The sequence below is a fragment of the Barbus barbus genome, assembly GCF_936440315.1.
Source record: "Barbus barbus genome assembly, chromosome: 17".
NCBI classification, from domain to species: domain Eukaryota; kingdom Metazoa; phylum Chordata; class Actinopteri; order Cypriniformes; family Cyprinidae; genus Barbus; species Barbus barbus.
The window spans coordinates 540,001-564,472 of NC_136745.1; the positions used below are offsets into that span (position 1 = coordinate 540,001).

At 37.6% G+C, this 24,472-nt stretch overlaps 1 protein-coding gene across 4 annotated transcripts in view; it reads right to left on the bottom strand.

The window, feature by feature from the left end:
- The window catches only part of LOC306883729 (mitogen-activated protein kinase kinase kinase kinase 4), a 65,061-nt gene extending 41,732 nt beyond the window's left edge, over positions 1-23,329 (bottom strand). For 3 of the 4 annotated variants that reach the window (XM_079439151.1, XM_079439152.1, XM_079439150.1), the window contains exons 1-11: positions 23,149-23,329; positions 22,102-22,167; positions 10,730-10,786; positions 8,109-8,234; positions 6,172-6,282; positions 4,107-4,197; positions 3,420-3,550; positions 3,296-3,350; positions 3,136-3,214; positions 1,176-1,351; positions 984-1,056 (exon numbers count right to left, since the gene is read on the bottom strand). In XM_079439151.1, coding sequence (XP_079295277.1) covers positions 984-1,056; positions 1,176-1,351; positions 3,136-3,214; positions 3,296-3,350; positions 3,420-3,550; positions 4,107-4,197; positions 6,172-6,282; positions 8,109-8,234; positions 10,730-10,786; positions 22,102-22,167; positions 23,149-23,205 — 1,022 coding nt within the window. In that variant the 5' untranslated portion in view covers positions 23,206-23,329. The remainder of the gene's footprint in view (positions 1-983; positions 1,057-1,175; positions 1,352-3,135; positions 3,215-3,295; positions 3,351-3,419; positions 3,551-4,106; positions 4,198-6,171; positions 6,283-8,108; positions 8,235-10,729; positions 10,787-22,101; positions 22,168-23,148) is intronic. The other variant, XM_079439153.1, reaches the window with a different exon arrangement.
- Positions 23,330-24,472: the final 1,143 nt, after the last annotated feature.

Below are 24,472 nucleotides of genomic sequence, written 5' to 3' on the forward strand. Positions count from 1 at the left end.
TTTATTTTGATATTGCATGATCAGATATTCATACATCAAAATATTCTGGGGGACTTGAAATTGAGTGAAAATCTGCAAAAACGCTGGCGGTGGCTAGCAACTTCTTTTCAAAAATGCTGGCGGGGAAAGAGTTAAGAGAGATTATGTTGTGAATAAAATATTTGATCCAAAAATAAAACGTCTGATCTTTATTTTGTTTCTTATCCATATGACTTACAGAAGGAGATATATCTAATTGCATGGTGAATGAGAGAGTTTCTCTGTCTTTCATCGCATTTTGTGTGCCAAATATATTCATTTGTATATAATAATTGTAATTACATAATATGATTTTCAAAAGCTGAAGTGACTACTTTTATTTATTTGTTAGAATAAGTATAATTCAGTATTTTACCTCATTTCAAAAGCTGAATAATCAATCAAAGTCTACTGATTAATCTGTGAAAATAATTGATGATTAGTTGATTAATTGTTCTAATATTACTTAGATTAATCAATTATCAAAATAATGGTTTGTTGCAGTCCTAGTCCAAAGAAAGATGTGGCCGAACAGTTCGTACAGGAACACTTCCTGTTTTATTTCCACTCTAATTTTATTCATGTAGCTGGTACATCACACTAGCTAACTCATTAAAATTCATAAATGTTCATATTTAGTCATTATGCTCTTTGTAGCTAGTCTAGAACTGTTACTTCTCTGTACGCTGTGAGCTTCCTCCATTCATCTATGCTGTAATCCTGATTTCATAAGAACGTAACGAAAGAACTGGATCAGATCAGTTTTGCAGCTGAAGATGGAAAAGAGTCTAGTTTGTCATTTTAATCTTTCATCAAAGTGTAACGAGTCCTGCATCTACAGAAGTGAAATGAGTCATGAACACTGTTATATGTCGACTCTACAGTCTGAGCTGAGAAAGGACGGGAAGTGAAGATGTTTGAAGCCTCTATTAAGGTTTCATAGAGATTGGTGTAGTGGCACATACCTGGGTTCACCTTCATCTTCATTCATGGCATCTTCTTCATCTTCACTGCCACTGTATTCATATTCCGTCCCCTCTGTTCACAGCGATCATAAACAGAGGCTAATTAGGCCAAACCAAGAGCAAACTACACTACCATCTGAACCGTGGATGTGTTTGAATGTAATTTTAATGTTCATGTTCTCAAACCATCACCTTTCTCTGGTCTCCTCTTCCTGGTTCTGTCCAGGTGGTCTTTGAGCGTGATGCGCACCTGCCGCTCGTTGGGAAGGTCTTTAATGAAGGAGTGGCGCAGGAGCGTCTCTGTGGACGGCCGGTGGAGGTAGTTCTTCACCAGACAGCTGTCTACAAACGTCTGAAACTTCTTAGACCTTCAGGAGCAGTGAAACACATTACAGTTTTTTACAATCGCTACATTTCTCAATGCTTCGGCCAATCTTTCAGAAGTCTTCACAGCGAGCACAACTAAACTGTGGATCATTTATCACTGCTTTGGCACAAAATGCATTCATTGACGACATCTGTCAAATTACATCAATTCTTTTCTCACTTCTAAACAAACAACATCAAAACTATATGTACTATTCAAGTCAATTTGCATGTTTACATACTGTTTTCAAAACTGTTCAACTTCAGTTTAAATCCTACAACAGTACAAACATGAATAAGACAGAAATTTGCAACATTTCTACAGTAATATCATACAGAAAAATAATATGAATGTAAAAAATCAAATATTATCAAAGCAGTTGCATGTAGCTAAACATCTTCACAAGTGTTTGCACACGGAGTTCAAAATGTTCACGTGCATTTTTACGTATTTGTCATTAGTGGTCGACCGATATATCGCCAAGGCCGATATTTTCAAATATCGGCATCGGCCGATAAGTTTTTCTGTTTGGCCAATGCGTTTGAAGCGGGACTTTTATTTTGACAGCGCTGAGAGCGGCAGCGTCTGAGCACACAGCGCTCACATTCTCCCTCTTGTTCACTGTCGTTGTTAACAGTTCTGTCTAATACGGATAGAAGTCTGTCTATCAGATAGAACTGTTAAACAAAGGGATTAAAATGTATACAAAAAAGTATTATAATGATTGCTTTTATATTATTAGTAATACAAAGGCAAACATTTTATACTTTCTCGTTTGCCATCAGCATTCAGCAAATAAACATTTATATAATTTAAGCAAATCTTTGAATGGCTAAAGAACATTTAATTTCACAAACCTTCCAGACTTGCAAACAAAAAAAACCTGCTGTGAGATCTTGTGACGTGTGCATGTGCATCCTGCATTATCGTGTGCTCACTGCGTGACTCTCGGTGCAAATTGAATGCTTTAAACAATACATTTGAGATATTTATTTATTCGTGAAAAATACTTTGTCATCTGTCATGTTTATTTTACTAATTTATTTTTTAATGCATTTTCAAATTTCTTAAATATTAATTTAAATTATATCGGCTTTATATCAGCCACCCTAATTTTCAAGATATCGGCATTGGCTGTCAAAAAAAACAATATCGTCAACCACTATTCGTCATCCTTTCCTATCAAAATGCATGCTACGGATGCAAAAACGCCGAAAATCAAACCTGATCCAAATTTTTTTATGACGGACGAAAGTTTTGGAGGCAGTGTGTAAACGTGATTGACGCAACGTGAGGTCGTATTTATTTTTTAATGTGCGAAAATTTCTGACTAAAATTTTGTGCTCAGTGTGCAATGACCTTAAGTCTTTCACTTGCATTAACATCTGTACAAAAGGGGAAAACTGAGGAATAATTTTGTACTGCAATGTAAATATGGACCATAAACTGCAGTGAATTTTAACATTGAATTGTACAGAAATTTTACAAAAGAAAACCTTGTATAATGCTTGTTAGTGTTTTTTAGGTTGTTGTGTTATGAGTGATAAAGTATGTTTGTTTGCTAGTGTAATGGAAGAATGAGTTGATTTGAGACATTCATTTAGTGTTTCGGTAGTTTTAGTGCATCTTGAATGTGATATCAACTGCTGTGTCAAGTGACTTTAGTACTGAGAAATGTGTCCTTGCGAGTGTAAAGAGCTGTAGTTTGGGAGCTCGATGCGTCATTTTGAGGGAAACTCTATGGCTGTGTGGCAGTGCTGGCTGTAATAAGCGGCAGTCTCTCACCATTTCTTGGACTTGAGTTTGGGAGGAGGGTTTCGTGGAATGAGGAACAGCGCTCTCATGGGATGCATGTCACACAAGGCTGCAGAGAAATACAGGAATCGTACACAAACACTGGATCATATGTGACTTTTCTCGAGTGCTTCTGCGGGTGTAAACTCACGTGGCGCTCCCTCAGCCATCTCTAAAGCGGTGATTCCCAGAGACCACACGTCGCTCTGAAACAGGTGTTATCACAGTCACTGATGGGAACATGTTCAATCACTGATGTAGAGTAGTCTACTCACCCTGTAGTCATATGTGGAGTCAGGGTTTTCATCGCACGCGATCACCTCCGGCGCCATCCAGTACGGCGTCCCGATGAACGTGTTTCTTCTGCCAATCGTCCTGTCTAACTGAGCGCTGACGCCAAAATCCACTGGAAAAACACATACATCAACAGTATAAGATACAGGGCCATTCTTCTGTGCATGCATATTGCTCTGTGGTGTAACTTATGTAATGCATTTTAGTGAATTCTCATTTTTGAGTAGTTTAAGTATTAAAATAACAACAAAAAAAGAGACCAAAACAGAACTAATATACTAAAACTTTAAAATGCATATGGAAACATTTAAAAAAAAAAATCTAATTCAAGATAATAATAAAATGATGATAGCATATCAGTGATATTTAAATAACACTGTTATATACACAAGAAGTATAATGTATCTTCTGCTTAATTTTTATGTAAGTGTAAAGTAGTTCAAAACAGACTCATAAAGTGAGTCCTTTTTTAATTGATTGTGCAACATCTTTCATATAAGAAATAAAAAGCTAGCATATAGAAAGATGAAAAGTACCATAGTAAAATAAAATAAGAAACACTAAGAAAAAAGTAAGCAGAAACAGCTAACCATATAATGTTTGAAGGGTGAGCTTGCATTGACTCTCATCTAATGTGTCTGATATGCTGCTAATGCATGAGGTCTTACCCAGTTTGATCTCAGCGTTCTCCGTCAGCAGCACGTTTTGTCCTTTAATATCTCGATGAATCACGTGATGTGAGTGCAGGTGTAACAGACCCTGAGAGAACAGCAGCAAACCACAGTTAACACACAAACACTGGACACAAATAGCTGCATTTCTTCAGTTGTGTCTTTCTTTTAATGATCTGCATGTCCTCAGCAACTCAACAGTGAAATCAATGTCTATTTTAGCTGCTATATTAAACAGCTTCTTACCTCAAATAACAGAGAGTTAATGGAAGTGGTTTTTTTTTATTTATCATCAACATATTCCACAATTCTGTTGATTCATCTTAACTTCTGGTCTCAGAATATCCCTTTAATTTCTCATGATTGACTCTGAATAGAGCATTTCTACAAGTAATGTTATTTATTATCTTTAGGGTTATAAAATCTGTGAAAGAACAAGCTTTATATTTCTGTTACACCCACCAGATGAAATGCCACAATTTTCAGCATGGATGAAATGCATTTGATGAAATGCTGAAGAATGAAAAGCATGATGCACAAAAGCACTTCATGGACAGAATGCATTTCACAACACAAGCAACTCCTTTCATGACAGAAATGCGTGTCTCATTCACTGATGTCTGTGCATGAAATGCATTTGTGACATGCTGCTGTTTTCTGCTATCCACATTAACTTTCCTGTTTTGATGGTTTTTTTGTTTTCCACATGAACTGTATTGTACTAAATTAAGTGCAGGCTTCATCCAGACATGAAATGCAACTGGTTTTTATCTATCTGGATATTATACACATTCAAATATAACTGCCTTTTTTCATAAAATACGGCATTTCATGTCATGTAATTCGGTCTGACCATGAAAACAGTCTCAGCACTGTCATTTAGGATGGATTTCAAAGACTACAAATCAACAACGGCCTGTAAAAACAGGCAGAAGGACGCTTCACTGATGTTTCATTATGAAGAGTACAAACTAATTATGATCCTTATGTGTCTTATTGGAACAATCATATTGGAAAAATGTAATCATGCCATTTATTGAATACGGATGTAACGATATCAAAATCTCACGATGCAATATTTATTGCTATATTTAAGAAGAAAACAAGACAAATGAAGAATTAGGGAAAAAAAATGAAAGTTTTGTTCATTTAAAGTTAAGTTATTCTATCTGATGCACTTTGAGAGTCAAAATGAAGAGCTCCGACCCTTGTTTCTTAATGAAGAAAATTGAAGTCAGAAAAAGTCAGTGAATTGACTTGTAGCTGAACTTTAAACTCTTTTTATTTGTGATGTACTGTCTCAGTCTAAATTACATTCACACTGCTGTTTGAGGAAGACAAACTAATCCGAATATAATAATAATAACAACAATGACAGTAATAGCCATATATTGTAAAACAATTGCACTGTAAACTAAATGAAAATGGATATTTCATATGTATATTATTTTTGCTTTACACTACAGTAGGGAAATTATAATACTTCTTTCCTAATTTCTACACTTGTAAGAGATATTTTGAATCTGGACTGCATTTAAACCGCTAGCTGTCAGCAATTCATATAAATTCAGCAATTCTTAAAAAAACGCGTCTCACTACAAATCTAGTGAATGCTGTGAAAATAAAGCCTAACTGGTGGCCGTTGTTCCCAAACGCGTGCTAAACTCACAGCAGTGTGATAAAGGAGTTGACTGCATTCATTCAGTGTGAACGGAGCCGTTCTGAGACGCAGAAAACACCGGATCACCAGCTGATCGTCTGAACCAAGTGAAACACAGCGAAAACAGACTTTTGTGCTTCCGGTTTTAGTTCATTTAACAGATACTGTGCCAAAGCATAATGATGGCCCAAAACAAATGTATTTTAAAAACTACACTTTATGCCCGGAAGACCTATCGTTTCATATCGTCATGTGACCACGATAATATCCAGACAGTATTGCTATCGTGATATTGATAATATGGTTACAGCCCTATTGTTGAATGAACTTGTCTTGATTTCCACACACTGTACGGTGTGTATAGTGCACTGTGATGGCGGAGGAGGACGGAGGTGTACTCACTCGTAGCACCTCTCTGCAGATGTAGGAGATCCAGTCCTCCTTCAGACAGCTCCCTTTGGTCTTCTTCAGCAGGTCTGTGACCGAGCCGGCGCCGCAGTACTCCATCACCAGCTGACACACACACACACACACACACACACTGACTTATACTGGACACCATCTGCTTTCTTTGCTCATTCATCTCTTTTCTGCTTTTCCTATGGACTAGTCATAAGATTACTACTGTATTTCATAAATACACGATTCACATTTTCATTTCAAAATCCCATACTTTTCCAGACTCAAATTTCCAAACCTCTCAGTAGATTTTTAGACCATATTTAACATAAATGGTTCATACAGCACTATTTTCAGCTTCATATTTGGTATTTGCTAGGGCTGCCCCCTAATTGTTACGGAAGTAGTCAGGACACAGAGCATTAGTGAATTTAGCAGGATGTTTTATTGATTCAGCAGAGGGAATATGGCAGTTGAAGGTGAGTAGAGACTTGATACTGAATGTGAGGCAGAAAGCATATACTGAAGGATGTTGTATCTTGCCAGGAACTCGTGGAAGACTTGTGGCAGCACACACCCCAGGATGATGTTGGAAACGGAGGATGATGATTGCAGAAGGAGGGCTGACGAAGGAGAGGAGCAGGAGGTAAGTACGTTATCATGTGAGTAACAGCGAAGAGCTGAGAGAGTCCACTTGGTGTAAGTGAGATCTGACAATGACCCGGAGTGGGGTGTGTGCTTATGTAGTGCGGAGATGATTGGGTGCTGATGAGGGGCACGTGCTGGGATTCAAAACTCAGGTGACAGAGATCGCTGTGATGGATTGGTGATGGAGCCCGGCCGATCTGTGACACTAATAGTCAACTAACCGTTAATTGACGAGGCTTAGTCGATCAAAATTTCATTAGTTGCTTAGTCACAGGAAAATCACAGAAAGTGGCGAAGTCATGTAGTCCGAGACGCACAGATGGTTAAGATGTCTGTGTGTTAATTACAGTACATCGCTCAGGACACGCAAACCTTCGTTTGGTTCATCGATCTCAAATGTGGCTCATCCTCTGAAACATGGAAGTAGCAGCATCGTTACATGGACATTAAACGAGGCTGAAAATACACTTATCAATGAATTATAATGATCTTAAGGCAGTCTTCTTGCTGTTTTTTCCCAGAAGCATTCAGAATCATTTCTTCTGCGGTGTGCGCTTGAGCGCTGACAGGCTATAGACAATTAAAGGCTCATTATTATGAATTATATGGTTTATTAATATAAATATGTGATTAGTTGACTAATCACTTAAAATGAATGAGTACTAGTGGATCAGAAATGTCTTTAGTTGAGGGCAGCCCTAGTAAACACATCTGACAGTACAGCACTGAGCTTTTTCTTTAACAGCAGTAACATCTGTAAGAACTGAAAATATCTCAATATTGTTCTTCCACAGTACCGTACAGCTGTAGATGATGGTGACCATGGGCAAACCATGCATGCTCCTCAATACCATGGTAAATACAAGTAAGTGAGAATGTCAGCGCTGGTTCGTTAAACTGGTTTAAATCACAGAGACATCTGGGTTTGTAACAGAACTCGTTTGCTGTTTAATGTTTCTCATCCGCTGCAGGAATGACCACTCTTATCAGCTGGTCAAACTGCTAGAGGCATCAGTACAATCTCTAACAACATTTAGTCACACATGCAATAAAACAGCACGTGAAATGTGATCATTTAGTGTCAGTCTGGAGCACTGGAGCAAGTCCAAAACACACACATTGAGGTTCAGCATACTGGCAAACCACGCTTGACTACATGGGGAAGTGTCTGGGTGAACTGTCCCTTTAAGATGACTAGACCGCTTATAATAGAAGTGAGCACAGCAGAAGTTTAGTTGTGTGTCTCTGACCTGTGCTGGAGGATTGCTAGTGTCCAGCAGACTCTCACTCACCCACAGCTGGTCGTCCTGACCCGCAGGACTCTTCTTCACAAAAGCACCGTAATACGTGGCTATGTTCCTGTGATGGGAGTGAGTCTTCAGCATGTTGATCTCCAGCTTGATCTCATCCTCCTCGTCCTGCAGAAGACAGGTCATCAGATCATGCATAGAGACTCATTTTCAGGGAATGTTGCTAAAGGCAGGACAAACTGTTGCTAAACGACGTGATTATGAATATGACTTCAAACGTTCATTTAGATTTGTTAGTAAAACTAAAAAATAAATATAATAATATTAAAATAGAAATATTTTATTGAACATTTATGCACTTTTGAACAATGATATTTGATGTTTTCTTATGAACTGGTAAAGCTACTCATTCTGAACAATGATATTTGTAAGCAGTGTATTGGTAGTTAGTTAGTATGCTACACTTTAAGAAAAGTCTGTAAAACAGGACACAATTTACTGACTTAATTTGAGATTTTTAATCATTTTTTATTTTTTTAACCTAAATTTAAAATCATGCACTTTATTTTGTGTTTTCAGGTTACAAATTAATGGATAATGTCCAGGTAGGAAATGACCGTGTTTTCATATTTCTGTCCCTGCAGCACAAAAGCAGTCATGAGTAACACAGGTATATCTGTAGCAATAGACAACAATACATTGTATGGATCAAAATTATACATTTCTCTTTTATGACAAAAATCATTAGGATATTAAGATCATGTTCCATGAAGATATTTAGTAAATTTCCTACTGTAAATATATCAAAACTTCATTTTTGATTAGTAATATGCATTGCTAATAGGGATGTGCATCTCCATAACTGAGGCCGATACGATACGCATCTCGATGCATAGCCAACGATACGATACATTAAAGATACGTATGAAGCAGGCTGCGATACAATACGAGTCACCCCTTTTTACAATCCGATCTCGATTCAATTCAATTCAACACAATGCGATTCAAATACGATGCAATGGAGAAAATATGATCACTTAATGCCTTGAGGCCTGTTTCATAAAACAAGTTAACCAAATAAGCCTGGCTTATTTCATTTAGTCTGACTCATTGGCAAATGATTTGGTTCCATAAAGCAAATTGAACATAGGCCTAGATCAAGCTTGTCCTGGGAAACTAGCCTGGTCTTAAGCGTCAGACTAAGCTGAGCTCCTGAACACTACATTACCACTGACTCACAGACTATTACTTCACTTATATGCTTTATTTACATTTATTTGATTTGATTTGTTTTACAGTTTCTTGCCATGCAGTCTTTCTCTCTGGTCTTATGACAGCTGTACCTTTTATATAAATGTAATTAATTATTATTATTAATTATTATAGTTTGCAGAACATTAGAACATTATATTCTAAAATTGCTCTTTAAAGCATTAAAATAACTAGATTAAAAGATAAAATCACTGAATTAAAAATGAAAATAAATAATAAAGAAAATGATATTTGAACTGCTATAAGAAACACACATTATTATTATTATTATTATTAGTATTGGAACACACTGTGTTTATCATTGCTTTCTGTTTCTGTGTACACTCTTTATTGGGTTTAAAATCAATTCAAATAAACACACACCGCTTAGTAATTAGTACTGTACTAGATCACATTTGAACTATCCATCACAATAGTCCTGTTACAGTTATTGCTATCATAAAAATACTCATATGTAGGATTACAATTCTACAAAAGACACATTAATGTCCAACAGCAAATATTTGAGCAAAATGTATATTTTACTCAGAACTATTGCGCTCCGTCTGTTTAGCAGCGCTCGTTGCTCTCGCGTGCCTCGTCCACTCCTGACAGCAGATAGATATATTTGCATGACTTTCTGACATCTACAGATGAAGAATAAACCTGTGACGTGTCAGCTATGCACTGAGGGAAACACACCGTCTCAAATGCATTAAACAGCACAGGTATAGGTGCATCGATCTGATCCATGATCCACATTAAAGGCTGCTTCAGAATAAACCTGCATACATTAGTGAGATTGTGTCAGTTTAATTGGTCATTTATGGAACCGCTTTAGCCCTGATTGATTTGTCAGGTTTAATCCCTGCTTTAGGGTCTCTGTGGTGTTGTGATTTGTGGTCCAAGGTCACAAATGATCAGTTATTACTGAAGAATTGCAACTAGCAACTTCATTAATGTGATATGTGTACAGCTAGACACCGTTGATTTCCTCTTCTCATGTAATTTAGAGGGAATATATGTGCCTTTTTATCATTTGACTGACAGTTATTAAAAGTTGCCAAATAAATTTGTTGCAAGGTGCTTCTTGAAGAAAAATGTCATTGATCAGAATTATTGCACACGCAGTCCTGAATCAAGATAACATCAGCTCATACACTCTTTATTTGACCTCATCTAGTTTCCTGAGTTATTATATTCATCATATAAAGGCACAAACAAATAATGAAAGACACTTGAAATTCCTAATATTAACTTCAACCTAGGTTATCTTCTGTTAAAACAAGTACAAATTAAAATGAGCAGTCATTGGATTGCTCTCAGTGTATTGTCCTTGGGTGAACGTGCTAGAGAAGAGCGTTATTATCCAGCAGTGTTAAGAGTGAATGATGTTCAGATGAAGCTCATACCTCTGTCACGTCCATGACCTTGATGGCTGCCAGCTGTCCTGTCTTCACATGCCGACCCTGTCTCACACACACACACACACACACACACACACACACACTGAATGAATCTGATGGATCTGTGAATGCTGGCAGACACAACAACAAACGACTTCACTACTATAGTACTGCATTAAAATATAGATCTATCGCACAACAGAATCTTCTACAAGTAATAATGATGTTGAAACTAGTAAGGAATAGCACACTATATTAAACCCTGTTCATGTGTCACAGTAAGCCTCTGGTGGGCATCACTGTGTTTACCAAAAGAATGAAAGGAATTGTTCCCATTTCGTCTGAATACTACATTTTGAAAGATTGATTAAACTGTTAAAATGGTATGCATTCATTTGATTAACGTTTGTGATAATAACATGATAGTTAATCAAAAAACAACACAGGATTTCTGAATAAATAAAACATTTCTTAGGGCATATTACTGTTAAATTGTTAACATTTTGACTGTTTAGTTGAAGTTGAATTATTAAAATGTATTACAGAAATATGTTAAGTGTAAAATGGCAAGTTTGGGGTGAATGAAGCAGATTTCATTAGGCCCTAGATGTGCTTGTGTGTTCTTCATTCTTCAGGCAGTGCTATGAGAAGTGACACATGAAGCCAGGGAGGACCTGAGATATGACACCTAAACACACACGGTCCAGCGCAGCCGTTCCCAGCATCTCATCCACACACACTACCAGTCACAAGTGCTCAACAGTACCACTTCTAATGTCTCTTCATGCTCACCGAGCCTGCATTTGTTTGATCCAAAATACATTCATTACTCCAGTCACATGATCCTTCAGAAATCACTCTAATATGCTCACTTGCTGCTCAAAAAAACATTTTTATTATTATTATCATAAACAGTGGAGTAGAATTTTTTCATTTTTCTTTGAGTAGAAAGTTCAGAAGAACAGCATTTATCTGAAATAAAACATTTTGTTACATTATAAATGGCTTTATCATCACTTGTGATCAATTTAAAGCATCCTTGCTGAATAAAAGTATTAATTTCTATAATCCCCCAACCCCAAAAACAAACAAAAAAATAGTTTTTGAAAAACAGTAAAAATATTTCACAATATTACTGCTTTTGCTGTATTTTGGATCAAATAAATGCAGGCTTGATGAGCAAAGAGACTTCTTTAAAACATGTTCAGAGAGGTGTTTTCTGATGCTGCATTGAAGCGCTGGTCTCTGATGATGATGATGATGATGAGGATGAGGGGGTCTATAGGAAGGAAAGCGAGGCAGTGTTTCCTGCCGGAGGACAGATCACTCATCTATTCTTTCTCCTCGTGCTCTCGTAACACGAGGCCATCACAGCAATGAACCGCATTACAACACCAGCGCTGAGGAGAGAAGGTGATGAGAGAGGAAGACTGCTCCAGAGCATGCTTTATATTAACCAGACACAAGAATGAGACGAGACTCACACACCTCACAGCTTCAGACTCCCGTGACGCTTCACCACACTGCAATGCATGCTTACGCTTCTTCCATGTTTGTTGTTTAGTATGAAGCATTTCCTGCCATAACCGATATGCGATCTCCTGATCAATAGTAAAAGTATGTGCTGTATATGTAAGAGCACGAGTATTGATTGCTTTGTGGCTATTTTGTTTGTTTTGTGAGAGAGCGGTCGAAACTAGGAGATGCATTTTGCAACCAGTTTGAAGAAAGTAATTTGTATCTGAGACCGAGACTTGAAGTGTTACTCGCACACGCTAGGGGTGTGATATAGTGGTTCAGACAAGTGTTTACAAGACTTATGTTTTCGAAGGTGTTGCTGCTTTCCTTATAGTTTAAAATAACAATATGCATGCTTGCTGTCTGGAGATGTTATCATTTCTTCTGTTGAACTTCTGACCCTGTCTTGTGCGGCTTCTGTAGCAGAGGATTCATTGACTTCTGCCAATATCAACTCAGCTGAAAGGTGATTATATATCTGATGATTATGATCCATTTATGAGTATGACAGATGAGAATCGGGGCTTTTAGCCCTTTAATCCGGTATATCAAATATAAGAATACGCTTCTGTCTGATGAGACCGAGTGTGTGCAGGACTCGGTTTGATGATAAATCATGATAAAACCCCACGGTTAGTATTAACGTTTCATATCTGAATTAACATAAAAACTGTATTTGATTACTGCAATATGAATAACTGAGGATAAATAAACACTATCCAGAGTAGATACTAAACAGAGTAGTTTAGTTTTGTGTGAAAACGAGTGCTAAGGGAATTATACAAATATGAATGAATTAATTGTATGAATGTACCTGTAAAGATTCGAAGGCATTTTGTTTTCATCTTCGCTCCATGTGATACCTAATAAAGTAGTGTTCTTTACGGGAAACAGCTGTAATTCTGCTGCTCCATCAGCGCCACCTGCTGTCAGAGAGAGGATCTACAGAGACTCATATTCACATTCAGTCTGTGTGCACCTTCTGTCTGGACTAAACACAGACCGGATCGACATGCCCTGCTCTAATTTATGACCGGTTGATGAAAAACAAGCTTTTGGATTATACTCATTTAAACTATTGAGAAGCTATCTAGAGTTATTTATGGAGCAGATAAAATACATATAGAGTAAAACGGGCTAAAGGAGCCCAGGGGTAAAAGGCACCTTTGGTATTATTTTCATCTAAACCACTAGATGGCACAAAAACGTGGCGTAGCACTGAGCAAAACATCCGCTTTTCAACATGCAGGTGTTTATTTGTCTGATCTTTGATGTGATCGCGTGCAGCAGTGCAAAGTTGATTCTGTGCTTACTTGAGCTAATATTTTATATTTTTTTAAAAGTTGTAGATGTAAGTAGCAAATGAGAATCGCTAAAATGAATTCATATATTTTAAGACAAAGGTCTTCATGATTTTCAGCTTTGTTTTTTAAATAACGAAAGAATATGTAAAAGTATGTATTTGGGGTGAAAAGCGCCACTGCTGTCGGGCTAAAGGCACACAGAAATTAACACGACAATTAATAGATGGCTGACTTTTCCATTTGTTCACATGACAGATTCAGATGGTAAATATCATATATTATGTTGTTATAAATATCATATATATTATGTATGTGTCCATAGAGATAATCACCATGTTTAGAATGAAACCATCATATTTAAAAACATGATATAATCATATCATATAATAAAATATCATTTGTTGTTACTACTGTAAATATATTTTCCATTATTATTGGATCCCCGTCAATTATTTCAGAATCTTTACTTATTAAAAAGATTTTATTTCTGTATTTTAAAATATATATTTTATATGAACATATTTTAATGACAGTAGGCCTATATTTATTGAACTTTTTCTTTTTAAATTAAGCAGAAAACAGTACAAACTTTGCTAAAGTGATTGTTTTGAACAAGTATTAACTTCTACATGATTTTAGCTGAAGTATTTGTATCAATAGCATGTGTGGGGTAAAAGCCCCTATAAGATTTGTAAACAAAATGAACAACTTGAATGATTTATGTTAACACAATCTGTTGCTCCATTAATGTTCAACACAACTTATATATCTTTTCAGCAATTATACATTTTAGGCGCAGTGAATAGCACATTTATTCTTAAGCCGTTTAATCATTTATTAATCAAGTAACATTTTGACTTAACCCTTTTCTTTATTTAAAGGCTGAAATGTGAGCTTTACAATTTTATGAAACTTTTCCTAAGTTTTATTTGAAAATGAGTAATGTTATTGTTTTAGTTTTAGTGTTTATGCAAACAAAAAAAAATAATTTTATTTGTTTGTTGATTTTTAAAGATCAAATATTTTGAACATTTCTGGCAAATTTGAACGATCCCATGATAATACTGATAACAGTGATAATTTCGGTCACTATAATGGTGATAATGATTCTGAGAAATGATCTGGAAGAGAAAGCGTGCATCATCGTGTTAGCTCGAGCGATTGTGGGAACGGTTCAGCTCTACACATGATCTGAACTCAGCTAGATCGGTTCACACTAGCTGTTACCGCTCAAACTGAAGTCAGACTTTCATAACTTTGCAACCATAAGAGTTATTTGCTTGGAATGAATCTGTATTGTATAAAGTATTACAGACAAGAATGTGGCTTGACATTAAAAATGCAGAATACAAAACAGGAGCTGAAACTCTTTTTCATTTTCAAATGGAGTCAACACTAGAATTTGTGTAAATATTGATAAACGGAGTGCGATCAGAAATTGTTACATTTTTGCAATAGATTTTTGCCAAAATGATTTTGCTTAAGAAAGTAGTGTATTTGAGGAAAGTGTCTGGTAGATGATGAACAGTTTCTCCATCACACACAATTACAAACCCTGGTTTCAGAAGAGCTCCCGCCCTCGTTTCACTCAGAAACAGCAGCACAGCGGTGTCTCAATCACTCTGTCATTCTGCTGCAGCTTGAGCTTAATTCCAGCATCCTAAGAATGCTCTTCCAGAAGTGCTCTGGCTTTTTAGATGTTCTTGCCAAAGTCTAACCTGGCCTTGTTTGCAGCTTGTGGCGAAGCCTCTGTATTTGCTCTGGTGAAGTCTTCTCCTGACTGTAGACACGTCTGCCTCCTGGAGACTGTTCTTGTTTTGAAATCAAGAGAAAGGATTCAATTGTGGATATACAACAGTTTATTGAGAGAACAAACAAAGTCAGTAGTCAGGACGGAGCTCGTGCACAGCGCGGATGGAAGCGCAATGGGCAGCCAAGTCCGGCAGTGGAATCCTCCGAAGCCAGGGCAGAGACCCAAACACACCAGACAACAGATCGAGTGACAGAACAGCAACACCGAGAATCTCTGAGGACATGACTATAACCAGGTTTCCATCCAAGGATTTGTTTGCGGAAAAATATTTAGCGCTTTAAAATATTTACGATAGAGCTGATGGAAATGCCAATTATCATTAAATTTCTCCTGTGTCGACAAAATCTTTCTCCGTTTAACTTTAGCACATAAATTCCATATCGATACTTCAAATGTCGCAAAAATTAGTTTGGAAACACTTTTTTTTGAGAAAAGGGGCTTTAACGCAAATAAATGTGGAGTCACATGACAGAATTAGCCTATAGACAGCGTCCGTGTTCATGTGTTGCTCTCGTTAAAGCACCTTTCCCTGGAGTTCAAAAGCACATTAAATCATATTCATATTATTCAATTGTATCTAAAATTATTTTATACATGGTAAGAAAAAGAGGAGTTACCTCTCAGACATACTTATCTTAGTTTGGTGTTAGCAGGCTAGCCTACGTTTACATGATGATTATTAATATTAGTGCTTTCAGCTTGAGCACCATAACCCCGTGATATTATGCCAAGCACAGTTTGTTTTACATCAACATGAAGTACAAAAGTTGAAATTCATTCCTTTTGGCTTCTAAGCTTCTTATATTTGTATTCTGGTTTTGTTCTGAGGTCTTTCTACCGTTAAACTGAAATGATTTGTTGTGGAGTGAGGAGAAATAACATATTAGTTTCATGTTTCTTCAGTATATTTGTCTGACAGTATTGTATTATGAGATGAACAGGCTATAACTGGTCTTGAGGCGCCGGCGCGATCGCTTCTGGGGGTTTTATTTCCTTATAAAAGTGGAAACTTGCACTAACCTACTCCTTCATTTGTGGTCATATAAGAGTAAGACATTATTCAAAACTATTCAGAATATTTATTTTATTTGTGTACATTCACAATAAAGAAAACAAAACATATTTTTGTGAAATAAAGGAAAACTGCTGCTTTCTCAAGAGTGCATCACAAAAATGAACTGAAATTCTGCATATAGGCTGCTAATTGTTGCAGGTTTTTTCTTTCGTTTCGTTAATTCATTAATTATTTAGAACAATATATTTAGCATATGGGCCTGTTTCTTTTATATATAACAGCTCATGTTTTTCTCCGTTCACAGAAGCGCTGCAGGTCACCTTCATGTAGTTTATGCTGCTGTCTGCGTGAATAAAATAAATCCCTGGAAAACTAATTTAGGTGTTTGTAATGGGACAAGCCACCTATCAATTTAAATTTAATTTCATTGTAATTTAACACAATCTTGTCGGTTAACGATTAATATGACGGTCGGTTAGGAGAAATAAAATAACTGGAATGAACCTATTTCCTATAAACTTTAATCAGAAAAAAGATAATAATACAACTGCAACTGTTTATGATGATTGCTTGATTATCAACAGTGGCCTATCTATCTAGTCTATAACAAAGTACAAAAAGAAAAAAGAAAAACTTAAAACACTTAATAAAAATTATTTTATGTAGGCCTATACAATTTAATATAGGCTTTTTTTGTTTCAAATGGATGAAGAACAGCTAGCCTAGCCTATAATTTATGCAATAGGATAAATTATGTATGGAAACAGCTCAAGGGCAACATTTTTTTGTGATACACCAAAACTTATGCGACAATTAGTTTTTTAGGGATGACGTCATGACGCACACCATTTTATCGGTAAAAGGCCAATTGGGTGGAAACAGGCTGGAGTCAGCAAATTTCGCACATTTTTTTTTAACACATATCTCTTTGTCGATAACAAAATCTGGACGGAAACTTGATTAATGAGAGGAACGTTAGCTGATCTTAAATAGTCCCAGTAATGAGCCACAGCTGGGGCAGATCAGCCCATAATCACAAGCTTGGACACAGCCACTCACGCCACACACCACAACAGACAAGCAAGGATGAGACAGTGAACCGTGACAGTTCTTCTCTTGGCTGGATGTTGTGAAAGGGTTTTTCTTCAGCATGGAGAGGATTCTCCAATCATCACCACTGTTGTCCTCCGTGGACGTCCAGGTCTTTCTATGTTTCTGAGCTCACCAGAGCGGTCTTGTTTTCTCAGAATGTAGCAAACTGTTGATTTGGCTCCTAATGTTCCTGCTCTCTCTCTGATGGATCTGTTTTGTTTTTGAAGCCTATTAATTGTCTGTTTCTCTTGTAAGAAGACATCATTTGACCGCATGATGTGGTTCACAGCAACAGCTTCCAAATGCAAATGACACACTTAGAATCAGCTCCAGACCCTTTACCTGCTTAATTGATGTAGAAATAATGAAGGAATAGCCCACATTTTGAGTCAATTGTCCAATTACTTATGGTCCCTTGAAAAAGGGGTTAGGTACATATTAAAGAGCTGTAATTCCTTAACCTTTCCTCCAATTATGATGAGAATACACTCAAATTAGAGCTCTGAGTGTGCACTTTAAGCCCATATTCATTATAGAACTAACTTGAATGTGTTTTGGTCAACAGCTAAAAGAATAAAATTTGTGCCTGAATTTATTCATTGTGTGATGAATTTATTCGTCAAATGCGTTCCCATCTCCCATTGTTCCCTTTTTCGCACAAGTCAAAAACCACCTCAAGCGAGTGTAAAATCTTTTTTTTGCGAATTAAGGGACTTTTATTCTAAATTTGGTGTTTCCATCACTCGATTCTGATGTGATACTTCAAAATGCACATAAAAACAGGGTGATGGAAACATAGCTTTTGATGCCATTGACTGCCCGCACGTTCCCCAGATCTGAAACCAATGGAGATCCTTGGGACGTTACGTATCGGAGCATCTGAAGCACCACAGACGGTCCAGCAGCTCACTGATGATCCTGGTCTGGCAGGAGATCCTCTAGGAGATGCATCATCTCATCCAGAGCATGCACAGATGTTGTCAGGAGTTCATACAGTCATGTGGAGCCCAAACACACTACTGACTCAGTTTTTTACTTTGATTTTTGTGTGATTTGAAATCTGGCCCTCAGTGGGTTGATGACTTTGGTTTCCATCGACCATTTTCACATCATTTTGTTCTCAATGAATTACATGATGTATATAAGTAAAGATTTTCATCTTGAATATTTCATTTATTGAGATTCATTGTGACTTAAGTGTCCCAATTAAAGAAACAGTTCATTCAAAACCGTCATGGTTTATTCACGCTCACATTGTTCAAACTATGACCTTCTTTCTTCTGCTGAACACAAAAGAAGATATTTTGAAGAATGAAACCATTTTGGTAACCACTGATGTCTATTGTATGGACAAAAAAAAAACACGGAGATGTTTATCAAAATATCTTCTTTTATATCAAGCAGAAGAAAGCAAGTCCTACAGGTTTGGAGAAGCATTAATGATGCCTGAATCAACATTTTTGGGTGAACTATGGCTTTAAGACGCCGATGATCTGATGATCTGGGCGGTTCCCTGTTCTTCATGCTGTAATGCGGTTCGCTGGATATGGGTCAGCACAGGACGACTGAAAGCCAACTATGATGCAATTGACTGGATGAGCGTGCGCTTGTAAACCAGCGCTCAGACACACACACACACTCCAGCAAACATCAGGAGGGGAAACGGCCTCTTGAACACACGTTTACACGAGCGCACAATGACCTCATGCTTTCAAGAGGAGCTAGAGAAGAGCGTTCTGGAGCGAGGACATGCAGGTCAACAGCCTGTCTCCTCATCATGAGTGCTGTTTCCTGCGGCTCATCTCATGCACAGTGGCAGAGCGAATGAGTTGTGAATCTGGCAGGTTTCAGATGGTATTTCTGTCGGAGGGGATTTCCTCGTGTTCTTCAGGATGTCTGCGAAGCGCCACATTGTATTAAACGACTGGGACATAAACAGGAAGTGCTGTCTAAAGAGTGACAACGGGATTATACCTCAGACAAAGCAGTTCTCTGAAAAATCCTTTAACAGATTGTTGAAAAGCTGTGGAAATTGAAGCACATTAGATCTCAGAAGCAAGGACTGTATTATTGTGTTTCACCCTAACTGTGACTGAACTGATTGAAGGAAGAAATGAAAACAGAGTGTTGTCATCCTAAAACCAGAAGATGTGTTGTTTTATTGGACAACATGCTGCCTGGAGTATGGATGGATGTGCTGAAGCCAATTTTAAAGGGTCATGACATGGATTTTTAAATGATTGTAATATGTTCCTTGAGGTTTACTTATAATGTTAATAAAGTTTTATGCACAAAAAAACAATAACAAATTCTTATTTTCCACCCTGATTCTGACTCTGTCTCTCAAACGAGGGGGGTGTCCTTTAAGGCTTCTCAGGAATCAGCCGCTGTTATGATTGCTAACATCACTGCATAAGAAACCGTATCAACACCCCCTCGCTATTTTAAAACGGTCATTTCCAGACAGAGCATTATGAAACCATTCACTTACGGTTTGTGATGCAGCTGCAGTCAGATCTAGTATTGCTTCATCTTTCAACAAATGATTCTTTGTGACTCTCCATGACTCTGTGCCTCGATTACAAAACAAGATCCTCGACACGATCCGGGACACCATTAAAATAAACGATCCACTTGTTCCTTACGCTGGGCTCCTTCTGATATCTGTACAGAGACGTGAGCGAGCTGCTTAAACCAAACGATCTTTCTGCATGTGTCCTGACGACAGACTCAAATCTGTTTACTGTATCCAGTGCAGACAAGATAGCGCAGGGACTGTGATTTATATTAGCATTTGACGCGAAGCTACACTCTCAGCGTGATCAAGTGAATGCTAGTGGGCGGAGCCTATGGTGAGAAGAAGATGTCTTGCTCTGGAGGCGTGTTTATGTAAATGTGTGTTCCCACGTGACGTCATCTTGCACCTCAGATCCAAAACGAGCCGTTTTTGCTTGAGCTTGACATTTTAAGCTATGAAACTTGCTAATTTGATTTCTCATGTCATGACCTCTTTAAGATGAATCGTATCGAATCTTCTAATGGATTGAAAAGCTGATGTTATAATAGACCTGAATGTTGTCTACATAGCAGCGGGGTTTTGAAGCAACATTAATGTCACAATAATACAGCGGTCATCCTGTTCACAGCATATACAAACAGCACTTTAGGGCTTAATACAGGGGTAGGATGGAAAGAAAATGCCATCAAAGACTTCCGTGAAGACGGTTTGTTCATCTTCGGATCATTTGCACGAATCATGCGAATGGAGTATTTCAATATAAGAACAGTGAACTTCACCCAAAGGTGACAAGTTTGCATGATGTCCCAACAGAGAAGAAAAAGCACTCGCAATGTGTGTTTGATGTGGATTTTAAAGATGCAGTAACAGTGAAAGTGCTCTGTGCTAGAGCCGAGGAAGTGAAAATACATGATGAAACAAGTGAACGCAGAACTAGCTGTGAGAAGACTACTGGGTATTTCTCCACTTAATGACCATCATTCATAGCAAATCATCATATACTGATATATACTTCAAAAAGCAGGTTCCTGGATTGAAAATTATTTTGAAATTAAATCACTTTCTTAAAGGGACGGTTCACCCAAAAATTTTAATTCTGTCACTGTTTACTAACTTTCAAGTTGTTCCAAACCGGTATGAACTTCTTAAAACTTTTACAAATATATGTTATAAAAGAAGATATTTTGAAGAATATGGATAACCAAACAGTAGCTGGTCCACATTGACCTCCACAGTATGGGGAGGAAAGATACATTACATTACATTTACATTTAATTATTTAGCAGATGCTTTTACCCAAAGCGACTTGCAAATGAGGACAACAGAAGCTATCAAAACCTACAAAAGAGCAATAATGTGTAATAATATGTTGTTGTTTTCTTTCAATGGAAGTCAATGGAGACCAACATTCAAAATATGTTCTTCTGTGTTCAGCTGAAGAGAGAGACATTTGGAAGAACATGAGGACGAGTTAATGATGACAGAATATTCACTCGGGCTGAACTAGCCCTCTAATACATGGGTATGATCTATGTATGAGAGGCATATGTTATGCATGCACTAGCATTTATTATAACAACTATGTGTGTTATATGGTACTAAAATATGATGCAGTATCACACGATCACAATGTAAAAGCCTGAAATAGAAACCCTAAGGCTGTCCTAATCTGTGTGCGTCCCACCCTACACTTTGTGCTGCCTTTACTGCATGCTTTAGAAGAAAGAGGAGAAGAAATGGTTGCACAAGACGATCCACAGCGGGACGGTTGCAGATCCACCCTGACCTGAATCAAACACACATGTGTCACATCTCACAGGATGTCTGGGCTCACTGCACACTTCTTTAAAGATCCGATATTTATGTGAAACACGCTCTGACCTTCATGAGGAAGTGAGCTCCACCCAAAGACTGTCAAAGACCAAAACCACACTCGCAGGTTTCATTAGCAAACTATGTATCACACCAGATCCGAAGAACAAAAGACTGATCCGGAGCAGAACCACCACACGTCTGCCTGCTCCCGAGCCACATAATCATCATGTGTCACACAATCACTTCAAAATACATAAATCAGGCAAGCAATGATGCAGGCAGTGAGCAGAGAGCAGCACAAACCTTGTAAACCTGTCCATATGTGCCATTGCCGACCACCTCGATGAGCTCGAAGATCCCCGCAGGATCCTGAAACAAGAGTCACAGGGGTCAAACGCTGGGCTTCAGGGGCCCCTAACTAGATCTGAGATTCAGTGGAGATTAATCAAGCTTTGGTCATCACAGTACACATCTAACATTTCATCTGTAATCGGTCTGGTCACATTTTCTTTTGCTCTAGATTTTGTTGCTTCATTGTTATTTATTGTCTATTCTCTTTATTATTACCCACATGAAAAAATACTATAGTAATTTATAGTAAATACTATAGTGTTTTTGAACCAATAGTGTGTGTGCGTGCGTGCGTGTGTGTGTGTGTGTGTGTCTGTGTGTGTGTGTGTGTGCGTGTGTGTGTGTGTGTGTCTGTGCGTGTGTCCGTCTGTGTGTGTGTGTGTGCATGTTTATGTGATTTTTGAGGACACAAATGTGTATAATGACATGGGTATGACAGAGGTATTACAATATGAAGGTGGTTTATGAGGACACTGCCTATGTCCCCGTAATTCAAAAGGCTTAAAAAAACATACTAGATGGTGTTTTTTTGAAAATCTAAAAATGCACAAAGTCTCCTGTGAGGGCTAAGTTTAGGTGTAGGGTTGGTGTAGGGCAATAGCACACACAGTTTGTTCAGTATAAAAACCATTACGCCTATGGAGAGTCCCCATAAACCACAAAAACCAACTTGTGTGTGTGTGTGCGTGCGTGTGTGTGTGTGTGTGTGTGTCTCTCTGTGTGTGTGTGTGTCTCTGTGTGTGTGTGTGTGTGTGTGTGTGTGTGTGTGTGTGTCTATGTGAACACGCTCTTTCTGATTCGGATTTCTAGACTGTGATTGTCTTCACTTCAACATCTGTGTCATTCTCGGATCACACACTACTGACAAGAAAGCGGCAGAAAGTTATTTCTAAAGGTGCAACGACACGACGACTACAGTAAACTTGAAATGACATTTGGAGTAAAGTTTATAGAAGTTGTCGCTACTAAATCAGAACCGAACCTCAATCCTGCACTCACCCGTAAAGAGCCCAGGTCGATGTTACTCAGACTCGTTGTAGTGAAGTCTCTCGCCATTTCAACCAGCTCTTCTGCCAATATCACAGTTTCTTAACTGATCATGGCTAGAGGAACAGTATGTCTGCCCATCTTCAGCTTCAGCGAGTCTAATCCTACTATAGCGAAGGATCGGCTTGAGAATAACGGAACTCTCGCTCCGCAGCGAACTCCACTCAAATGATGGCATAAGTGGGCGTTTCCCAACAGGCGGATTGGCCAATCACGTCACAGCGCACACTCGGCTGCTTAATATTAATGAGCTCATGTTCCAGACACTCCCGGGAAGCAACTTCTTGATCTAATTAATATTCATGAGCTGCTCCTTGGCTTTAGTAGGATTTGGTGTTTCTCAGGACAAACACAGGAAACCCGGAAAACGAGCAAAAAGTGAAAAGCTGCCTCTTCCTCTTCTTTCAGCAAAACAACGCTTCCCATCTCTGTGTGATAGTTTGCTTTAGCCTCAAACCTGGCCTGTTTTAATAGTCATTGAAGATTTGTATTTGAAACATTCTGCCACCTTTATGGTCAATTTCATCACATTAATCTATTTAATCCCACATTTTTCCCAGACATGAAAATATCCAGATGTGTCATTAATAACGCTTTGAAATAGTAAATAATATATATATTTATTTTTTTGGAAAAGTGTGTGAAAAAATGTTTTATGGTCGTTTTACACACTTTAGGGCTACTATTATGCACTAAAAAAAATGATAGGGATACTCAGATAAAAGACAAAAAAAAAAAACAACCATCAATATATTTCAAAATTGTTAAATTTTTTTGTAACATATATCATCAATTGTGTATATATATATATATATATATATTAGTGCAACCGGTATTACAACGTCAATATAGTAACATTTGTAACATTTGAACTTTTAATTCAGTGCAATATTTTGTCATTGCAACATTTTAGTGCTGTTTTCACGAACAACTGCAACTGTATTTATACTGTATAGGACTGTTATCCCACCGCTCACTATTGTGACCATGAAGATGTTTACTTTACTCCTTCTGTGACCACACTCAACTAAACTGAGTGAATTCATATATTAATACTACACACCTCAAAGATAATCTGTACCAAAAATCTTCGTCATATCTTTATATTAACATACTTTACTAGCCTTTACTAACTTTTATGCAGCCATCATCTTCTCAAGGTGCAAACAGGAAATAAACTGCTCTGGTCATGTGACAGTTCGCACTAACCATGTGAAACTGCACATATTTAATCCAGACTCTTTATTGTTTCCACATTTACAACATGAAATTATCT